Source organism: Dermacentor albipictus, chromosome 4, assembly GCF_038994185.2.
Source record: "Dermacentor albipictus isolate Rhodes 1998 colony chromosome 4, USDA_Dalb.pri_finalv2, whole genome shotgun sequence".
In the NCBI taxonomy this organism is placed as follows: Eukaryota; Metazoa; Arthropoda; class Arachnida; order Ixodida; family Ixodidae; genus Dermacentor; species Dermacentor albipictus.
The window spans coordinates 76,407,547-76,422,762 of NC_091824.1; the positions used below are offsets into that span (position 1 = coordinate 76,407,547).

Genomic DNA, 15,216 nt, shown 5'->3' on the forward strand with positions numbered 1-15,216 from the left:
AAACAGCAATTTCCTAACACTTATGCGGGAGAACATCCCGTTCCTCTCGCTCGTAACGCGTCCCACGGCTGTGACAACCTCGCGAGGCACTTGTATAGATCTCGTCTTTGAGAATCAAGCATTGATGTACCAAGTCGAACATATATCAATCTATTTCTCCGACCACAAAGCTTCCTTCATGACTGTCAAGAACTGTTAGTGGAGTCTTTGTTAAAGGAATACGTCTGAAAAATAAAAAAAAAATTTTGTGATAGCGCATACATGTGTTGCTCGATTTCTTTGCCTCAATCTATCGAAACGGTGAAACAGCTTATTTGCTGCGCTCAAAGTTCGCATTAGGAAGTAACGTAATCGTCGGTAATTTTTTTTATTTATTTTATTTACCAAAGTACCCACAGCACCTTTGATAGGCACTACAGGCTCTTTCATATATATATATATATATATATATATATTCAAACCAGGGTGACGACAGTCATGTGCAGAGCCTTGTGGAAATGCATGCATCAGTACGACAACACCTGTTTTCCCGTTTTTGCTCATGCCCCATAAACCGATTGATCATGATTAAATGATTAATTGAAAAATTTGAGAGTTAGAATTGCCCCGCACAAGGCACTATACTAGCAATAAAATTGCCTCCAACGCTTGTCGAATGGGTTTTGCAGTGCTACGGTTAAGCTGCCAAAAGGGACTGAGCCCCTCTTTAAGAAATGGAGGGAGGCTGGACACCCTCAGGACCCCTCTGACTTTAAGCACTGCACTAATTGAATTAAAGTTTATCACTTGTGCCACGAGGCAATGCGCTGCGTGAGGCAGTGACAATGCTAACCTTCTTGGGAGTTATGAAGAGTGGTGCACAACAGCGCTTCAAACAAAGATGACTCACTGTGTGTTCTGTGTATTATGCTGACAAACAGCAACGGTGCACGTAAGCTAACATTGAACATCAACTCACCACTCTAGTGTTGGGCAAAACATTGAAGAAATTAAACATTTGCTGTCAACATCACTGCTAATTATGATCAATCAAAGCAACAACATAGAAAGCTTTCCTTCCATCAATTCCCGCAGTGCATGGGATCTGCATAACGTTTTTGCTCATTAAAGGTTGTTTGTGTGCAGACATTCTTGCTGATAAAGAACACTGATAAATGAGCTGAAAACATCACACACATGTCCTCATTGCCCTGTGTTCTTTCTCCTACCTTACTTGACCATTGTCCATTCAATTGACCACACCATTATGTTATATGCCATACTTATAACCATGCCACTGATCACACCAATAACTATTATATGCCTCTGCTCTCATTATTCAGTGCATATAAAATTAAGCCATTATTATGTTGGAAAATCCAGCCTGCAGGCAGCATATACACCCATGCACTTGTGTTGCAGGCACTTTCCAGAAGGTCGACTACGTCTTCCTAGTTGGCGTTGGAGGCGGAGTGCCTCACTACACCGACCACACCCAGCACGTCCGCCTGGGGGATGTGGTGGTGTCAGCACCTAGGCCAGTGCCATCTGCCACAAATGGCAACACCAATGGTGGCACCAATGCCATGACTGGCCAGCACGTGTACCTGTTTGCTGAACAGCAGCATCGTTCCCCTGACCACCTGCCGGGCAGCCGTGAGCCCTCCCCGACAGAGCTTGCCTACAGCGTCAAGACATGGTGCCCACCTGAGCTCAGGTACAGCCTATGCCTGCATTGACTTTTCAAGATTTTTTCTCTTTACAGTTGTGAGCTTGCAAGTAGGGTCTATGTGTCTTGTCCGTTTATGTGTGAAAAATAAGCAGCTACATTTGTGCTGCATAAGCTTCATGGCAACCGCTTCTCGTAGTCAAAAAGAAGACCTGGAGCTGGGCAGAACAATGCACGCAACCTGAAGGAGGGGAAGAGGCAGTGACACAGTGCGCTGTAGCTGAAGGAAGGAAAGAAACAGTGACATGAGTAAGGTACAGTGGGGTCCACTGTTAACTAGAACGCAAGAAGGTACAGCATGTGTGGATCTTCCTGTCTGGCAAATGTGGAAGTGGCCACCTTGGTACTAACAGACAACTCGTGGTTGGTACTGCTGGCATCTTTCTACACCCCTGTACAGTATTGCTTTGACGTAGCTTCAGCTGGCACTTCAGCTGGAGTGCAAGTAAAGTGACAGTAGCACTTTTATGCATTTCATTTAACAGTGGACCACAATGTACACTCGCTTATTCACAACCCGTGTTCCTCTGCTGGGCAGGCTGCAGGAGCTGGCTGAACAAATGTGGCAGCAGGGTGCCGCAGACCCTGAGCTGCGACCCTGGGAGCGCTACATTGAAGATGGTCTGCGGGCTCTGGCAGACCAGGAGTCGGATTTCGCCCGCCCCCCAGAGTCCTCTGATCGACTCTACATGTCCATTGGAGCAAAGGACCTCATTGAAGTGGCTCACCCAGCTCCTCCTCCAGGAGCATCTGACCACAGGTGAGAACAGGGATTTGTCTAAACATTCTACATTTTGCTGCATTTCAGCTACAGGGTTAGCTCATTACCACATTGCTTTTCCAGTTTTCTTAATTACCTTAATCTGTGCATTTTTTTCACTGATTTTTTTCCTTTTTTCATTGCCTTTTTTTTCCTTAAAGGTTTTGACAAGAGGCTTCGAGAAAGCATACATAGTAATGTAGTAGACAGCACATCTCTCGGCAGTTCCGTTTTACCATTAGAGTACAGTGACTTTCAGTACTTTCTATAGCTATTGTCAGAAGTTGCCAAAATTTTGCTCCTTTGGAAGTGGCATGAAAATTTGGAGAAAAGAAAAGGAATAAGAAGCGATGGGGCGAAGCACTACAATAGCTCCCTGTCCTGTCACCTCCCTTTTTTCTTCTGAATTCTTGTGCTTCTTCTGTTACGACTATATTAGATTGGGATAGTCGACGCTAAAGAAGCCTACCTCCCCAATTTTCTTCATTTAATTTAAAGAAAAAAAAAGCTATATATATCAGATAGATTTCGGTTAGGTTGATAGAGGCCTTGCAAGATTTGCCAAACAGTTGAGCTGTTGTGTCTTGACAGAAATCCTGGTGCACCAAGCAATGTGTATCAGTAAAAGTCAAAAATAAAATCCATTGTCTTTAATTATTTTATACCACCATAGTGTCTATGAACTTGGAAAGCTTAGTAAGACGTAGCTATAGCAAAGCTTTTCAGGCAAATGGAAAACAAGGAAAATGTCAAGTGAACTTGACTAAAGTTGGCTAATTTGGAGTGGATGCTCTCTCATCAGTATTTCACGTACTGCATTGCTTCAATGATGTAATGTATTGGCAGGAGCCCAAGAGCCAGTGTAGAGTCATGTGGGACTCTGGCCAAGTCATACAGCACATTGTCACTACCTTTATGCATTAGAAGTTTAGAACAGCAGAGCATTGTTCACACATTACTCTCTGGTACATCTTCCTGCGTATATAATGTCTCTGATGGTTAGTCACCGAGACATTTATTTTAAGTAATATTTTTTAAAATACATACTGCAGACCTCAAAGCAGGACAGGCACACATAACAAAAGGTAAATCAGTATAGAGCACAGTTGTGGAAATTGTAAAGAGAAGTATAACATAGTTGCAAACAGAATTGCAATGCAATAATAAGAAACAACAAAATGAAAATATAACACTAATGCATTGTACATAACAAACAAACCTTTAATCAACATTCACTTTGTAAGGCCCAGTTAGGCGGTTCCAATCAGATATTGTATGTGGAAATAATGAAAACTGAAATATGTTCATCATCATCATCAGCAGCAGCAGCAGCAGCAGCCTGGTTACGCCCACTGCAGGGCAAAGGCCTCTCCCATACTTCTCCAACAACCCCGGTCATGTACTAATTGTGGCCATGCCGTGCCTGAAAACTTCTTAATCTCATCCGCCCACCTAACTTTCTGCCGCCCCCTGCTACGCTTCCCTTCCCTAGGGATCCAGTCCGTAACCCTTAATGACCATCGGTTATCTTCCCTCCTCATTACATGTCCTGCCCATGCCCATTTCTTTTTCTTGATTTCAACTAAGATGTCATTAACTCGCGTTTGTTCCCTCACCCAATCTGCTCTTTTCTCATCCCTTAACGTTACACCTATCATTCTTCTTTCCATAGCTCGTTGCGTCGTCCTCAATTTGAGTAGAACCCTTTTCGTAAGCCTCCAGGTTTCTGCCCCGTAGGTGAGTACTGGTAAGACGCAGCTATTATATACTTTTCTCTTGAGGGATAATGGCAACCTGCTGTTCATTATCTCAGAATGCCTGCCAAATGCACCCCAGCCCATTCTTATTCTTCTGATTATTTCCGTCTCATGATCCGGATCCGCCGTCACTACCTGCCCTAAGTAGATGTATTCCCTTACGACTTCCAGTGCCTCGCTGCCTATTGTAAATTGCTGTTCGCTTCCGAGACTGTTAAGCATTAGTTTAGTTTTCTGCAGATTAATTTTTAGACCCACTCTTCTGCTTTGCCTCTCCAGGTCAGTGAGCATGCATTGTAATTGCTCCCCTGAGTTACTAAGCAAGGCAATATCATCAGCAAATCGCAAGTTACTAAGGTATTCTCCATTAACTTTTATCCCCAATTCTTCCCAATCCAGGTCTCTGAATACCTCCTGTAAACACGCTGTGAATAGCATTGGAGATATCGTATCTCCCTGCCTGACGCCTTTCTTTATTGGGATTTTGTTGCTTGCTTTATGGAGGACTACGGTGGCTGTGGAGCCGCTATAGATATCTTTCAGTATATTTACATACGGCTTGTCTACACCCTAATTCCGTAATGCCTCCATGACTGCTGAGGTTTCGACAGAATCAAACGCTTTCTCGTAATCAATGAAAGCTATATATAAGGGTTGGTTATATTCCGCACATTTCTCTGTCACCTGATTGATAGTGTGAATATGATCTATTGTTGAGTAGCCTTTACGGAATCCTGCCTGGTCCTTTGCTTGACAGAAGTCTAAGGTGCTCCTGATTCTATTTGCGATTACCTTAGTAAATAGTTTGTAGGCAACGGACAGTAAGCTGATTGGTCTATAATTTTTCAAGTCTTTGGCGTCCCCTTTCTTATGGATTAGGATTATGTTAGTGTTCTTCCAAGATTCCGGTACGCTCGAGGTCATAAGGCATTGCGTATACAGGGTGGCCAGTTTCTCTAGAACAATTTGTCCACCATCCTTCAACAAATCTGCTGTTACCTGATCCTCCCCAGCTGCCTTCCCCCTTTGCATATCTCCCAAGGCTTTCTTTACTTCTTCCGGCGTTACCTTTGGGATTTCGAATTCGTCTAGACTATTTTCTCTTCCATTATCGTCGTGGGTGTCACTGGTACTGTATAAATCTCTATAGAACTCCTCATCCACTTGAACTGTCTCATCCATATTAACGCGATAGCGTTAAGGAGCTCGTGTCGCAGAAAAGCCGGTGTCGTCGGCGTCGGGTGTCGGCGTCGGCGGCGTTGACCGTGAGCGATAAATCACGGCAGGCGCTTCATAAATAAAAAGCAACTTCCAAGATTGGCCCGGCAGGAATCGAACCCAGGTCTCCGGAGTGTGAGACGGAGACGCTACCACTCAGCCACGAGTTCGATGCTTCCAAGCGGTGCAAACGCGCCTCTAGTGAATGCGGTGTTGCCTTCGAAACCAGCCGTGGAAAGTTATACTGCGGTGTATATCGGTAATTATGAACATGTAACGTACAGAAGTCACAATTACACGAGTTGCGAAGTGCGTTTCCGCTGCATTTCTTTTGCGCTTTCCGCACACGCAGAGCCATCTTGCGGCAAACACAGAAGACCCCCTCCTCTCAATGTACGGCGCTGCCCCGACAGGAGGCGCGCCGCGCGCGCATTGGGACCGCTGCCAGGCGCGTCGCGGGACTCCCTCTCCCCTGACGACGCTTCGCCGGGCTCCCGGTTTAGATTACTATCTATCTCTCTGCCCGTGCCGATCACGACGTTTGGCTGGCGTAGATCGTTTCCCCTCCGAGACACCGAGTTCTTTGGTTCGTTTCGTTCGCTCAGGCGCACGTTTCGTTGTCGCGCCGAACGCTGCGTTGCTCGACGTTCACCGCGTGATAGGTGGGCGCTAAGTCCGATGCGGGGCGCATCGTAAGTGATTGCTGTGCCGTAGCGCATTGTCTTATACCCCTTGGCGGGTCGACGGGAACGCTGTCGCGTCCCACTCTTGAAGGCGAAGCTTAAGCGTCCTCCAATTTTTTAGTAATGATATTGCCGGCTTTGTCTCTTAACGCATACATCTGATTCTTGCCAATTCCTAGCATCTTCTTCACTGTTTTTAGGCTTCCTCCGTTCCTGAGAGCATGTTCAATTCTATCCATATTATACTTCCTTATGTCAGCTGTCTTACGCTTGTTTATTTTTATTTATTTATTTATCAATACTGCAATCCCCATTGGGGATTTTAGCAGGGTGGGAAACAATACATATGTAAGAATACTATAGTATAGGCAACGAAAACAATACAAGTCAGGTTAACGGAGCTGAAACATAGCAGTGGCACAGCAAGAAAACTAATTGTTACTCAATACTTGAAACAAACGCCGAAAGGGATGATTTTAAAACTTGGTCATTGGTTAGATGATTCCATTCAACGATTGTTCGAGGAAAGAAGGAATACTTAAAACAATTATTACGTGTACTAAATGGGGTTATTGTTCGGCTATGTCGCTGTCTAGTAGCATAACCAGATGAAAAAGTAATTATTCCCGTGAGATCTGTCTTATAATGACCGTTAATAAGTTGAAAAAGAAATTTTAGTCGAGATACACGATTTCTTTGCATTAATGGTGGCAGGTTTGCTTTTGTTAAGAGGTGTGTCACTGAAGTGCGTCCGAAGTTGTTATAAATGAAACGAGCTGCTTTTCTTTGCACCATTTCTATCTTGTTAGTGCCAGTTTTAGTAAAAGGGTCCCAAATTACACATGCATAGTCTAGCATCGGTAAAACTACAGCTTTATATGCGAGTAGGCGTACAGCGGGAGTAGAAAGTTTCAAAGCCCTCCTTAAAAAATAAAGCTTGCGGTTAGCATTAGATACTACATATTCAAGGTGCTTAGCCCAAGTAAGGTCATTTGTGATCCAGAGTCCTAGATACTTATAATGTGTTACTTCGGAAATATTTATGTTAATAATACCGTATGGAAACGTTAGTTTATGTTTCTTATGTGAGATGGACATAAAAACTGTTTTCTCGAAATTAATTGACATTTGCCAGGCAGCGCACCAGTCGACAATTTGTCGAAAAGCATCATTCAGCAACTCCTGGTCAGTAACATTGTCTATCTCCGAGTACAATACACAGTCATCTGCATAAAGCTTAGCCATAACAGGAATACCATGCAACATATCATTAATGAACAAAAGGAACAAGAGAGGTCCAAGGACCGAGCCCTGCGGAACACCAGAGCCTACCGGAAGTCGTTCAGAAGCATGATTATTGAAAACAACAAATTGTTCTCTGCTATCAAGGTATGCTGTAAGCCAATTAATTAGTCTGGAGTTTTTCAGTATCTTGCTCAATTTGTAAAGTAGTTTTTTGTGAGAGACCCTGTCGAAAGCCTTTGAAAAGTCCATGAAAATAGCATCTATTTGTTTCCCATTGTTAATTGCTTTCGCAAAGTCGTGCACTGTTAAAACTAGTTGGGTAATTGTAGAGTAGCCTTTTCTGAATCCGTGTTGATGCTTTGTTAATACATTATTGTTTTCCAAGAATTCTGAGATATGATTATGGATTATGTGTTCCAAAAGTTTACATACTGTAGATGTTAAAGAAATTGGACGGTAGTTTTGAATGCAGTGCTTTTTTCCTGTTTTATGTATTGGCTTCACTCTGGCTGTCCTCCAGTCACTCGGTACTTGTCCCTCGCACAGTGACCTTGTGAACAGAATGTGCAAGTACTTTGATGTCCATTCTGCATACCGTTTTAAAAATGTGTTTGGAATGTTGTCCGGGTCAGAAGATTTTTTTAGTGTTCAATTGTAAAAGCATGTTGAGTATACCTGGTTCGCTTATTTGAACATCGGGTATAGGCGGCACACACATTTCGAAAGGTGGTATTACATCATTATCATTTGTATAGACGGACTTAAAGTGTTTGTTAAACGCATTTGCTATTTCTTTGCTTCCGTGAACTGCCTTACCATCAACATGAAATAAATCACATTCCTGGGAGGTCGGAGAAATAGAACGCCAAAATTTCTCTGGAGCCGTGGTTATGAAACTTGGCAGCGATTCACCATAGTAGCGTTGTTTATCAGCGTACACTTGACTTTTGCGCTGAGAAGAAATGTCGTCGATCTTTTGTTTTACCGACTGCTCGTTTTCGATTTTAAATTGTTTCTTTACACGTTTCAGTTTCCTTTGGAGCCTCAATGTCTCGCGGGAGATCCAGGGATTATTGCGATTTTTCTTTTTAGTCGACAACGGGACAAAGCGATCAATGCACTCTTTAACTATTTTTTTAAACCTGCACCACAACGACACTACGTCTTCCATGCTACTTGAAAAGTCGTCGAAATTTAGCGAAAGTATATCGATAATTGATACATCATCGGCTCGAGAGAAATTTCGGTAAGATGAACATTCAGATTTTTTATCTAACACGGTGTCTTTAACGATGAGTAGTACAGCCTCGTGATCCGATATGCCAGGTACTATCTCGCAATTCGTTTTGGCACTAATGGATCCGCTGACAAAAAAAAGGTCAAGCATTGAGTGAGAACTGCCTTGAATTCGTGTGTTTTGTTCCACAATTTGCAATAAGTCAAAAGAAAAAGCAATGTCCAGCATAGCTTCCCCTAGACTAGTTGATTAACTTCGAAAGTTCTGCCAGTTCTATTCTAGCTGTAGGGTTAGATGCTTTCATACATTGGCGTGTCTTCATCAGATCTTTCGTCTCCTGCGATAGTTTGCTGGTATCCTGCCTAACGGAGTTACCACCGACTTCCATTGCACACTCCTTAATGATGTCCACAAGATTGTCGTTCATTGCTTCAACGCTAAGGTGCTCTTCCTGAGTTAAAACCGAATACCTGTTCTGTAGCTTGATCTGGAATTCCTCTACTTTCCCTTTTACCGCTAACTCATTAATCGGCTTCTTATGTACCAGTTTTTTCCGTTCCCTCCTCAGGTCTAGGCTAGTTCGAGTTCTTACCATCCTGTGGTCACTGCAGCGCACCTTGCCGAGCACGTCTACATCTTGTATGATGCCAAGGTTAGCGCAGAGTATGAAGTCTATTTCATTTCTAGTCTATGTTTCTAGTCTAAATATGTTAGTTTTGATAAAATGCAGAGTTAGAGAATGGGCTCAATGATGTCTTGTTGTCTCTTCGATAAAGGACATGAGTAAATTCTGGGGTCAAAGGTGAACTTGTGATTTAGAATTGAATAAAGAAAGTTTAGACGGTTCTTCATCCATCGTATTTCGAGTTTTTCAATATTGCTGGCTATCATGACCTCGCTTGGCGAGTCTGTAAGTTCTAATTTGAAATAATTGAACCTTACAGCCTTCATTTGGATAGGCTCTAGTTTATTGATACTAAATTTAGTAAAAGGATCCCATGAGATGCAAGAATATTCAAATTTGCGTCTTATATACGTGAAATAAGTGAAAAGTTTAACGCTAGAAGGTGAATTCCTAAGCTTATGCTTTAAGAAACACAGCTTGCGGAAGGCGGAAGAAATTCTGTCTGTATGCATGTTGCAGGAAAGATCACTTGTTATTGTAATGCTGAGGTTTATGTAGTTGCTGACCTGTTTTAGTGGAGATGAGCCCTGTTGATACGCATGATTGAATGATGTTCTTTTGTGAGTTATACAAGGAGAGTTTATTTCAGTGTTTGCAACCGTACCATATTCCTTATACTACTTCAGCACATTAGCGAGACTTGAGCTAAGATTATTCTGATCATCAATACAAGTAATTTCACAGAACAGCACACAATCATCAGCGAACAGTCCGATTTGTGTCCCTGTTGTTAATACCTTAACAATGACATTCACATAAAGTAAAAACAAGAAAGGCCCTAGAAAACTGCAATGGGGCACACCTGATGTTTCAGGAAGACAGCTCAAATCATTTCCATCCACTGAAACAAACTGATTCCATTCAGCCAAATAATCTACAGTCCATGCAATTAGTATATCAGGCATGTTAATATCTTTGAGCTTCAAAATTAGCTTTTGATGAATTACCCTGTCGAATGCCCTGCTAAAATCTAAAGGTATGGCATCAGTTTGACCATTCTAATCCAGAGTTTCTGCAGATGTATGAACAACTGTAGTTAACTATGTTACGGCAGAATAACCTTCCCTTAATCCATGCTGAGAATTTGTTAATGTAAAGTTTTGTTCAAGGAATTCTGCAATGCATTTAGCGATTACATGTTCAGGGAGCTTACAAATTGATGATGTTAATGATAAAAGACAGTAATTTTCTAGGGATAAATGGTTGCCTTTCTTAAAGACAGGGTCAACCTGGGCTATCTTCCACTCGCTGAGTAGTTTTGAAGTTAACAGTGAACACTGAAACAACACAATGAGAAATTGAGCAACAATTTCAGCGTAGGGCGAAAGAAACACATTAGATATGCCGTCTGGACCACAAGATGATTTGGTTTTGAAGACCAAGGTTATTGAAACCACGCCAGGGTAAGAAACAAAGGGAACATCAGCGAGTTGGAACACTTGTCGATGGGACACACTGTGAACACTTACTTTGGAGAATACACTGTTGGAAAAGTTATTAAATTGCTGTGCAATTATTTTCAGATCGGTAACTGTATTTCCATTAACCGAGATCTGCGACACCTGCTTTTTGCTGCTGTCTATGTAGTTCCAGAACTTACTACGTTAATATTCTTAAAAGTTTGTTAGTGTTGTTATAAAGTAAAAATCTTTCCATTCGCATAATTTGTGACCCAAATTAAACTCAAGCTCATTAATGACCGGTGACCGTGGGTTATTCTTGTTGATTTATTTTGCTTTGTGTTTTAGGTGAATATTTTTGCGCACGATCCAGGGCGCCCTTTTAGAAACGTTTTTTTTGCATTTATTTGGTATGAAGCTATTTACACAGTGATGACACATTTTGTTAAATTGACTCCATAAGGCATTGACATAATGCTCGTTTTCCCTAAACTGAACTAGGCAACTTTCAATGTACTCTACAATGCAGGTATCATTAGCATTTGGATAATCTTTGAAGTTACGTACTTCCTTGTGTTTATTAAGAGAGATAGAGGTAACACGGGGTATAGCAACACTTACAGGATGATGATCAAACAGGCCTTTTTCAATTAGGACGGTGTGCTCATTGAAATTATGACTCAAAAAGTCTAGGTCCAAAATTGAACAAGAAGAACCTTGTTCACGAGTAGGTTGTCTTACAACTTGAGTTAGATCATGGGAGAGCATGATATCAAAGATTGTGTTAGAATTTTTGTTGGATTTGCGGCTCGCCTGAAGAAATTCCCAATTAATGGTTGGCAAGTTAAAATCACTTATAAGAAAAAGTTTTCTGTTCTGGAATTGTGTCGTTCTGCTATTTTATCAGGTATTCAGGTGCAGCGTCCGGTGGTCTGTAGCTTGCATTTAGCACAAAGCAGTGATCCCAGAAGGGGATTTTGACACATAAGTTCTCAAGTTCAGAGACGTCCTCTAACATAACTGCTTGAATGAAAGACTTCACAAGAATGGCAACGCCTTTACCCTTAATTGTTCTGTCCTTACGAAAAACACTGTAAGATGGATGGAAAACTACTTTGTCAGTTAGATGGCTATGTAACCACATTTCAGTTAGAACTGTAATGTGCGGATCACATTCGAGCAGCTTCTCTTCTATAGAATCCTTGTTTAAAATTCTTTGTGCATTTACATTTAATAATCTTAGGTTCTTCTGTTTACACTTCGTGATATGAGGTAAAGGTCTAGTTCCTACTGGGGCAGAAGCACTGATATCTTTACTCAGGCATCTCAGCTTTGGTTTTGCTTCTGCGCATGACGTCTGGTCATTCGATGGCTTGGGGTTGTATGGCTGTTTTTTTGCAACAGTACTTTGTCATTTAACTTATGATCTCAAACATAAGGTGCATTGTTTATGTAGAGTATATAGAATGCTAGAGAAACTTTATCATTGTTGTGCTTTGCTTTGGCACAGGCCCACTGCTTCTTTCTGATGTCACAAACTTTTTGTGAAAAATCCTCACCTGTAGAAATTGTTGTGTCCTTCAGCTTGAAGCCTCTTTTCAGGATTCTAAATTTATTTCTTGAATCTAGTAGCTTAAGTATGACAGGTCTAGTCTTGTTAGGTTGTTGCTTACCCAGTATCTGAATACACTCAATTTCAATACTGTCCTGCTCAAGAATATCCTGAAAAATTCCTTTCTTTAGAGCAGTTTCAAGCACTGAGTTTGTATTTTTCTTCCTTTTCCAGAGGTCCATAAATTGGAAAGTTTGAGCGTCTACTATGGTTTTCCAAATCTTCAATTTTTGAATCGAATGCCTGAATAACATTATGCATGTGGTTAAACTGAACTTGGAAAAACAATCTTCTCCTCGAGAGCGCAGAGGGCATCCAGTTTCTTATCAATGTCCATGAGATGGGTTTCTTTGATTTCTTTAATATCTGATGCAACTTCCTTAAGTTTAGCAGTTTGTGCCATGTCTGGCCCTTGATTTTGCTCCATGTAACCTCTAAGCAACAATATGATTTTGTGTGCTTAAGTGAGTATATGCAACACAAAACACAGCCACAGGCATGGCAGCATAAAAAAAAAAGGTGACTTGAATGAAAGCATTTCTAAGAATGCCTTATCTTACCTGCACAAGGAAAACAAGCGGATTTTGAGTGAACCGCATGTTCTCGATGCCGTCGTGCCCTGTGAGCATGAAGCAAGCTGGCAGCCCTTTTACAGCTGGCCAGCATGTTGTCACCACTTGGGCATCCACTGCACAGCGCTCTGAGCACGACGACGTAGAACCATGATGCAAACTTTCTCATGGTCGCCAATTGAATTCTGATGCACTTGTTGTAGCAGTCCATCGAGGTCAGGTGTACAGGCAGTGTCCACTACTGGTTCCAGGCAGCTTGTTATGGTTTCATGCAGTATGTCTAGGATCTTCACAAGGAAAACAAGTGGATTTTGAGCGAACCGCATATTCTCAATGCCGCTATGCCCTGTAATAATTAGGTAACGATTAAGTAATATTTTCCACATGCTGTTTTCTATTCCTGTGACCAGTGAAAATCGTATGATAGGTGTTCCAATGCATTGTTTTCTGTTGTCTTGTGCTGTTTTGTGTGTGCACATGCATACAGTTCTTGCTGTTTGCTGTGTGGATTGTATGCATCAGTGTGCAAAGGGGGCAGGTGAAGGAGGCCGAAAGGGGACAATTACTCCCTGAGCCCACCATAGAAGGTTCAGTTTCCTTCATAGCATCCGGTCTTCCATTGAGCTTGCAGGTCACTATGCCCCGCAGGGGCGTCTGCGTGAGCAGGCGTTTGGTGTGTTGCGACACCACGGACCCGAGCACATGAGGGTTGGACCCTCCCGCGTGTAGCCGTGCGCGGCTTAGCCGTGTCTGGGGAAAGGGGGATCCTGGAGGTTGAGCCGATGCTGGGTGTTTGGACCTTTAAGGCCCCCCGGCGGAGGCAACACACCTCTTTGGCCTCTGCTTCGCATAGATGGCACCTCCAGACTGACCCACCTGGAGGAAACCGGCAGTCGCCTTTTCCTGTCCTCCTCTCTAATCTTCGTCTTTCTCTCCCACTTTTTCACCTTTCCTGTCTCCTCTTCACTTCTTATTACTTCCGTATTTCTTGGTGGCAAGGGTTAACCGTGTGTAGTATATCCAACCTTGGGTATATATATAAGGTTATAGCGGCGATGCATGGCTGGCGCCTGCAGGTATTCTTCTAACCTTGTAGCATCCCCTTGTTGGGCTCGGTGGTGGGTGGCCACCATCGCCGCCGAAATTTCCAATGCTTTATGGCAAGCAACTTTCCACCATTACCTGATCGCTCCCTCAAGAGGGGGCGCACCGATGAAACTTTCACGTTTTTCATGCAAACAAAGCAATCTTTTCCCAAGTACCATGTTGTACACAGTCAGCACGATAGCAAAACAGTCAGAATGATCTCACCATTTGTTGTAGCAAAATGCCTCACGGAAGCAATTGGCCCAGGATATAAAGTAACGAAGATGGGAAGTGGTGATCTTCTTCTCGAACTTCGCGACAAAACACAATATGACAAGCTCTCGAAACTTGTAGCATTTGGAGAAATTCCAGTCTCAGTGGGCCCACACAGATCCATGAACACAGTCCGCGGAGTCGTCTCAGAAGATGACCTTCTCGAACTGAGTGAAAGCGAACTACTAGAAGGATGGCAAGACCAGAACGTAGTAAGAGTCCAAAGAATAACATTAAGGCGAGATGACAAACAAATACCGACCAAACACATAATCATTACTTTCGGAACCAGCGACCTGCCTGAAACAATAGAAACCGGCTACTGCAAGCTGCGTGTTCGACCATACATCCCAAATCCGCGTCGATGCTTCAAGTGTCAGCGTTTTGGGCATGGGTCTCAAACCTGCAGAGGACGTGCTACTTGTGCTAAGTGTAGTTCTTCTGAACACGCTTCTGACATCTGCACTTCACCAAACCACTGTGCCAACTGTAAAGGAGATCACCCCGCCTACTCGCGATCGTGCCCCTCGTGGAAAAAGGAGAAACAAATCATAGAACTCAAAGTCAAACTAAACCTATCTTTTCCAGAGGCACGTAAACGTTTCGCTCTCCACAACCAGTCTAGTCCTTCCTACACCGATGTGGCGCGCCGGGGGGCAGCGCTACATCCTTCGGCGGCCGCCCAAGTCACACGGAGTGTGACGACGGTTACGCCATCAGCCCCCCTGGTGGGAGCAGCCACTGCTCTTCCGCCCCCTACCACGAAGGACCAGCAGACCTCCGAGCCTGCCGGTCCCAGGGCCACTGCCCGTGCAGACAGGCCCGAAAAACTCCCGAGAGTGCCCGCTGAGCGGGCGTCATCCAGCGCCTCTGACGAGGCGATGGATGTAACAAAAACTTCGCCGGCGTCTCAGACGCCGAAGGAACGGCGTTGCTCCCTGGAGCGCGCCAAGAAAAAAGAAATACCCCGCATCAAGGGG

The 15,216-nt window shown here is 43.2% G+C and overlaps 1 protein-coding gene across 2 annotated transcripts in view; it reads left to right on the forward strand.

Annotated features, from left to right (window-relative positions):
• LOC135895897 (uncharacterized) overlaps positions 1-15,216 on the forward strand; it is a 100,200-nt gene that overhangs the window by 68,326 nt on the left and 16,658 nt on the right. For both annotated transcript variants that reach the window (XM_065424128.2, XM_065424129.2), the window contains exons 10-11: positions 1,402-1,696; positions 2,247-2,468. In XM_065424128.2, the coding sequence (XP_065280200.1) occupies positions 1,402-1,696; positions 2,247-2,468 (517 nt within the window). The remainder of the gene's footprint in view (positions 1-1,401; positions 1,697-2,246; positions 2,469-15,216) is intronic.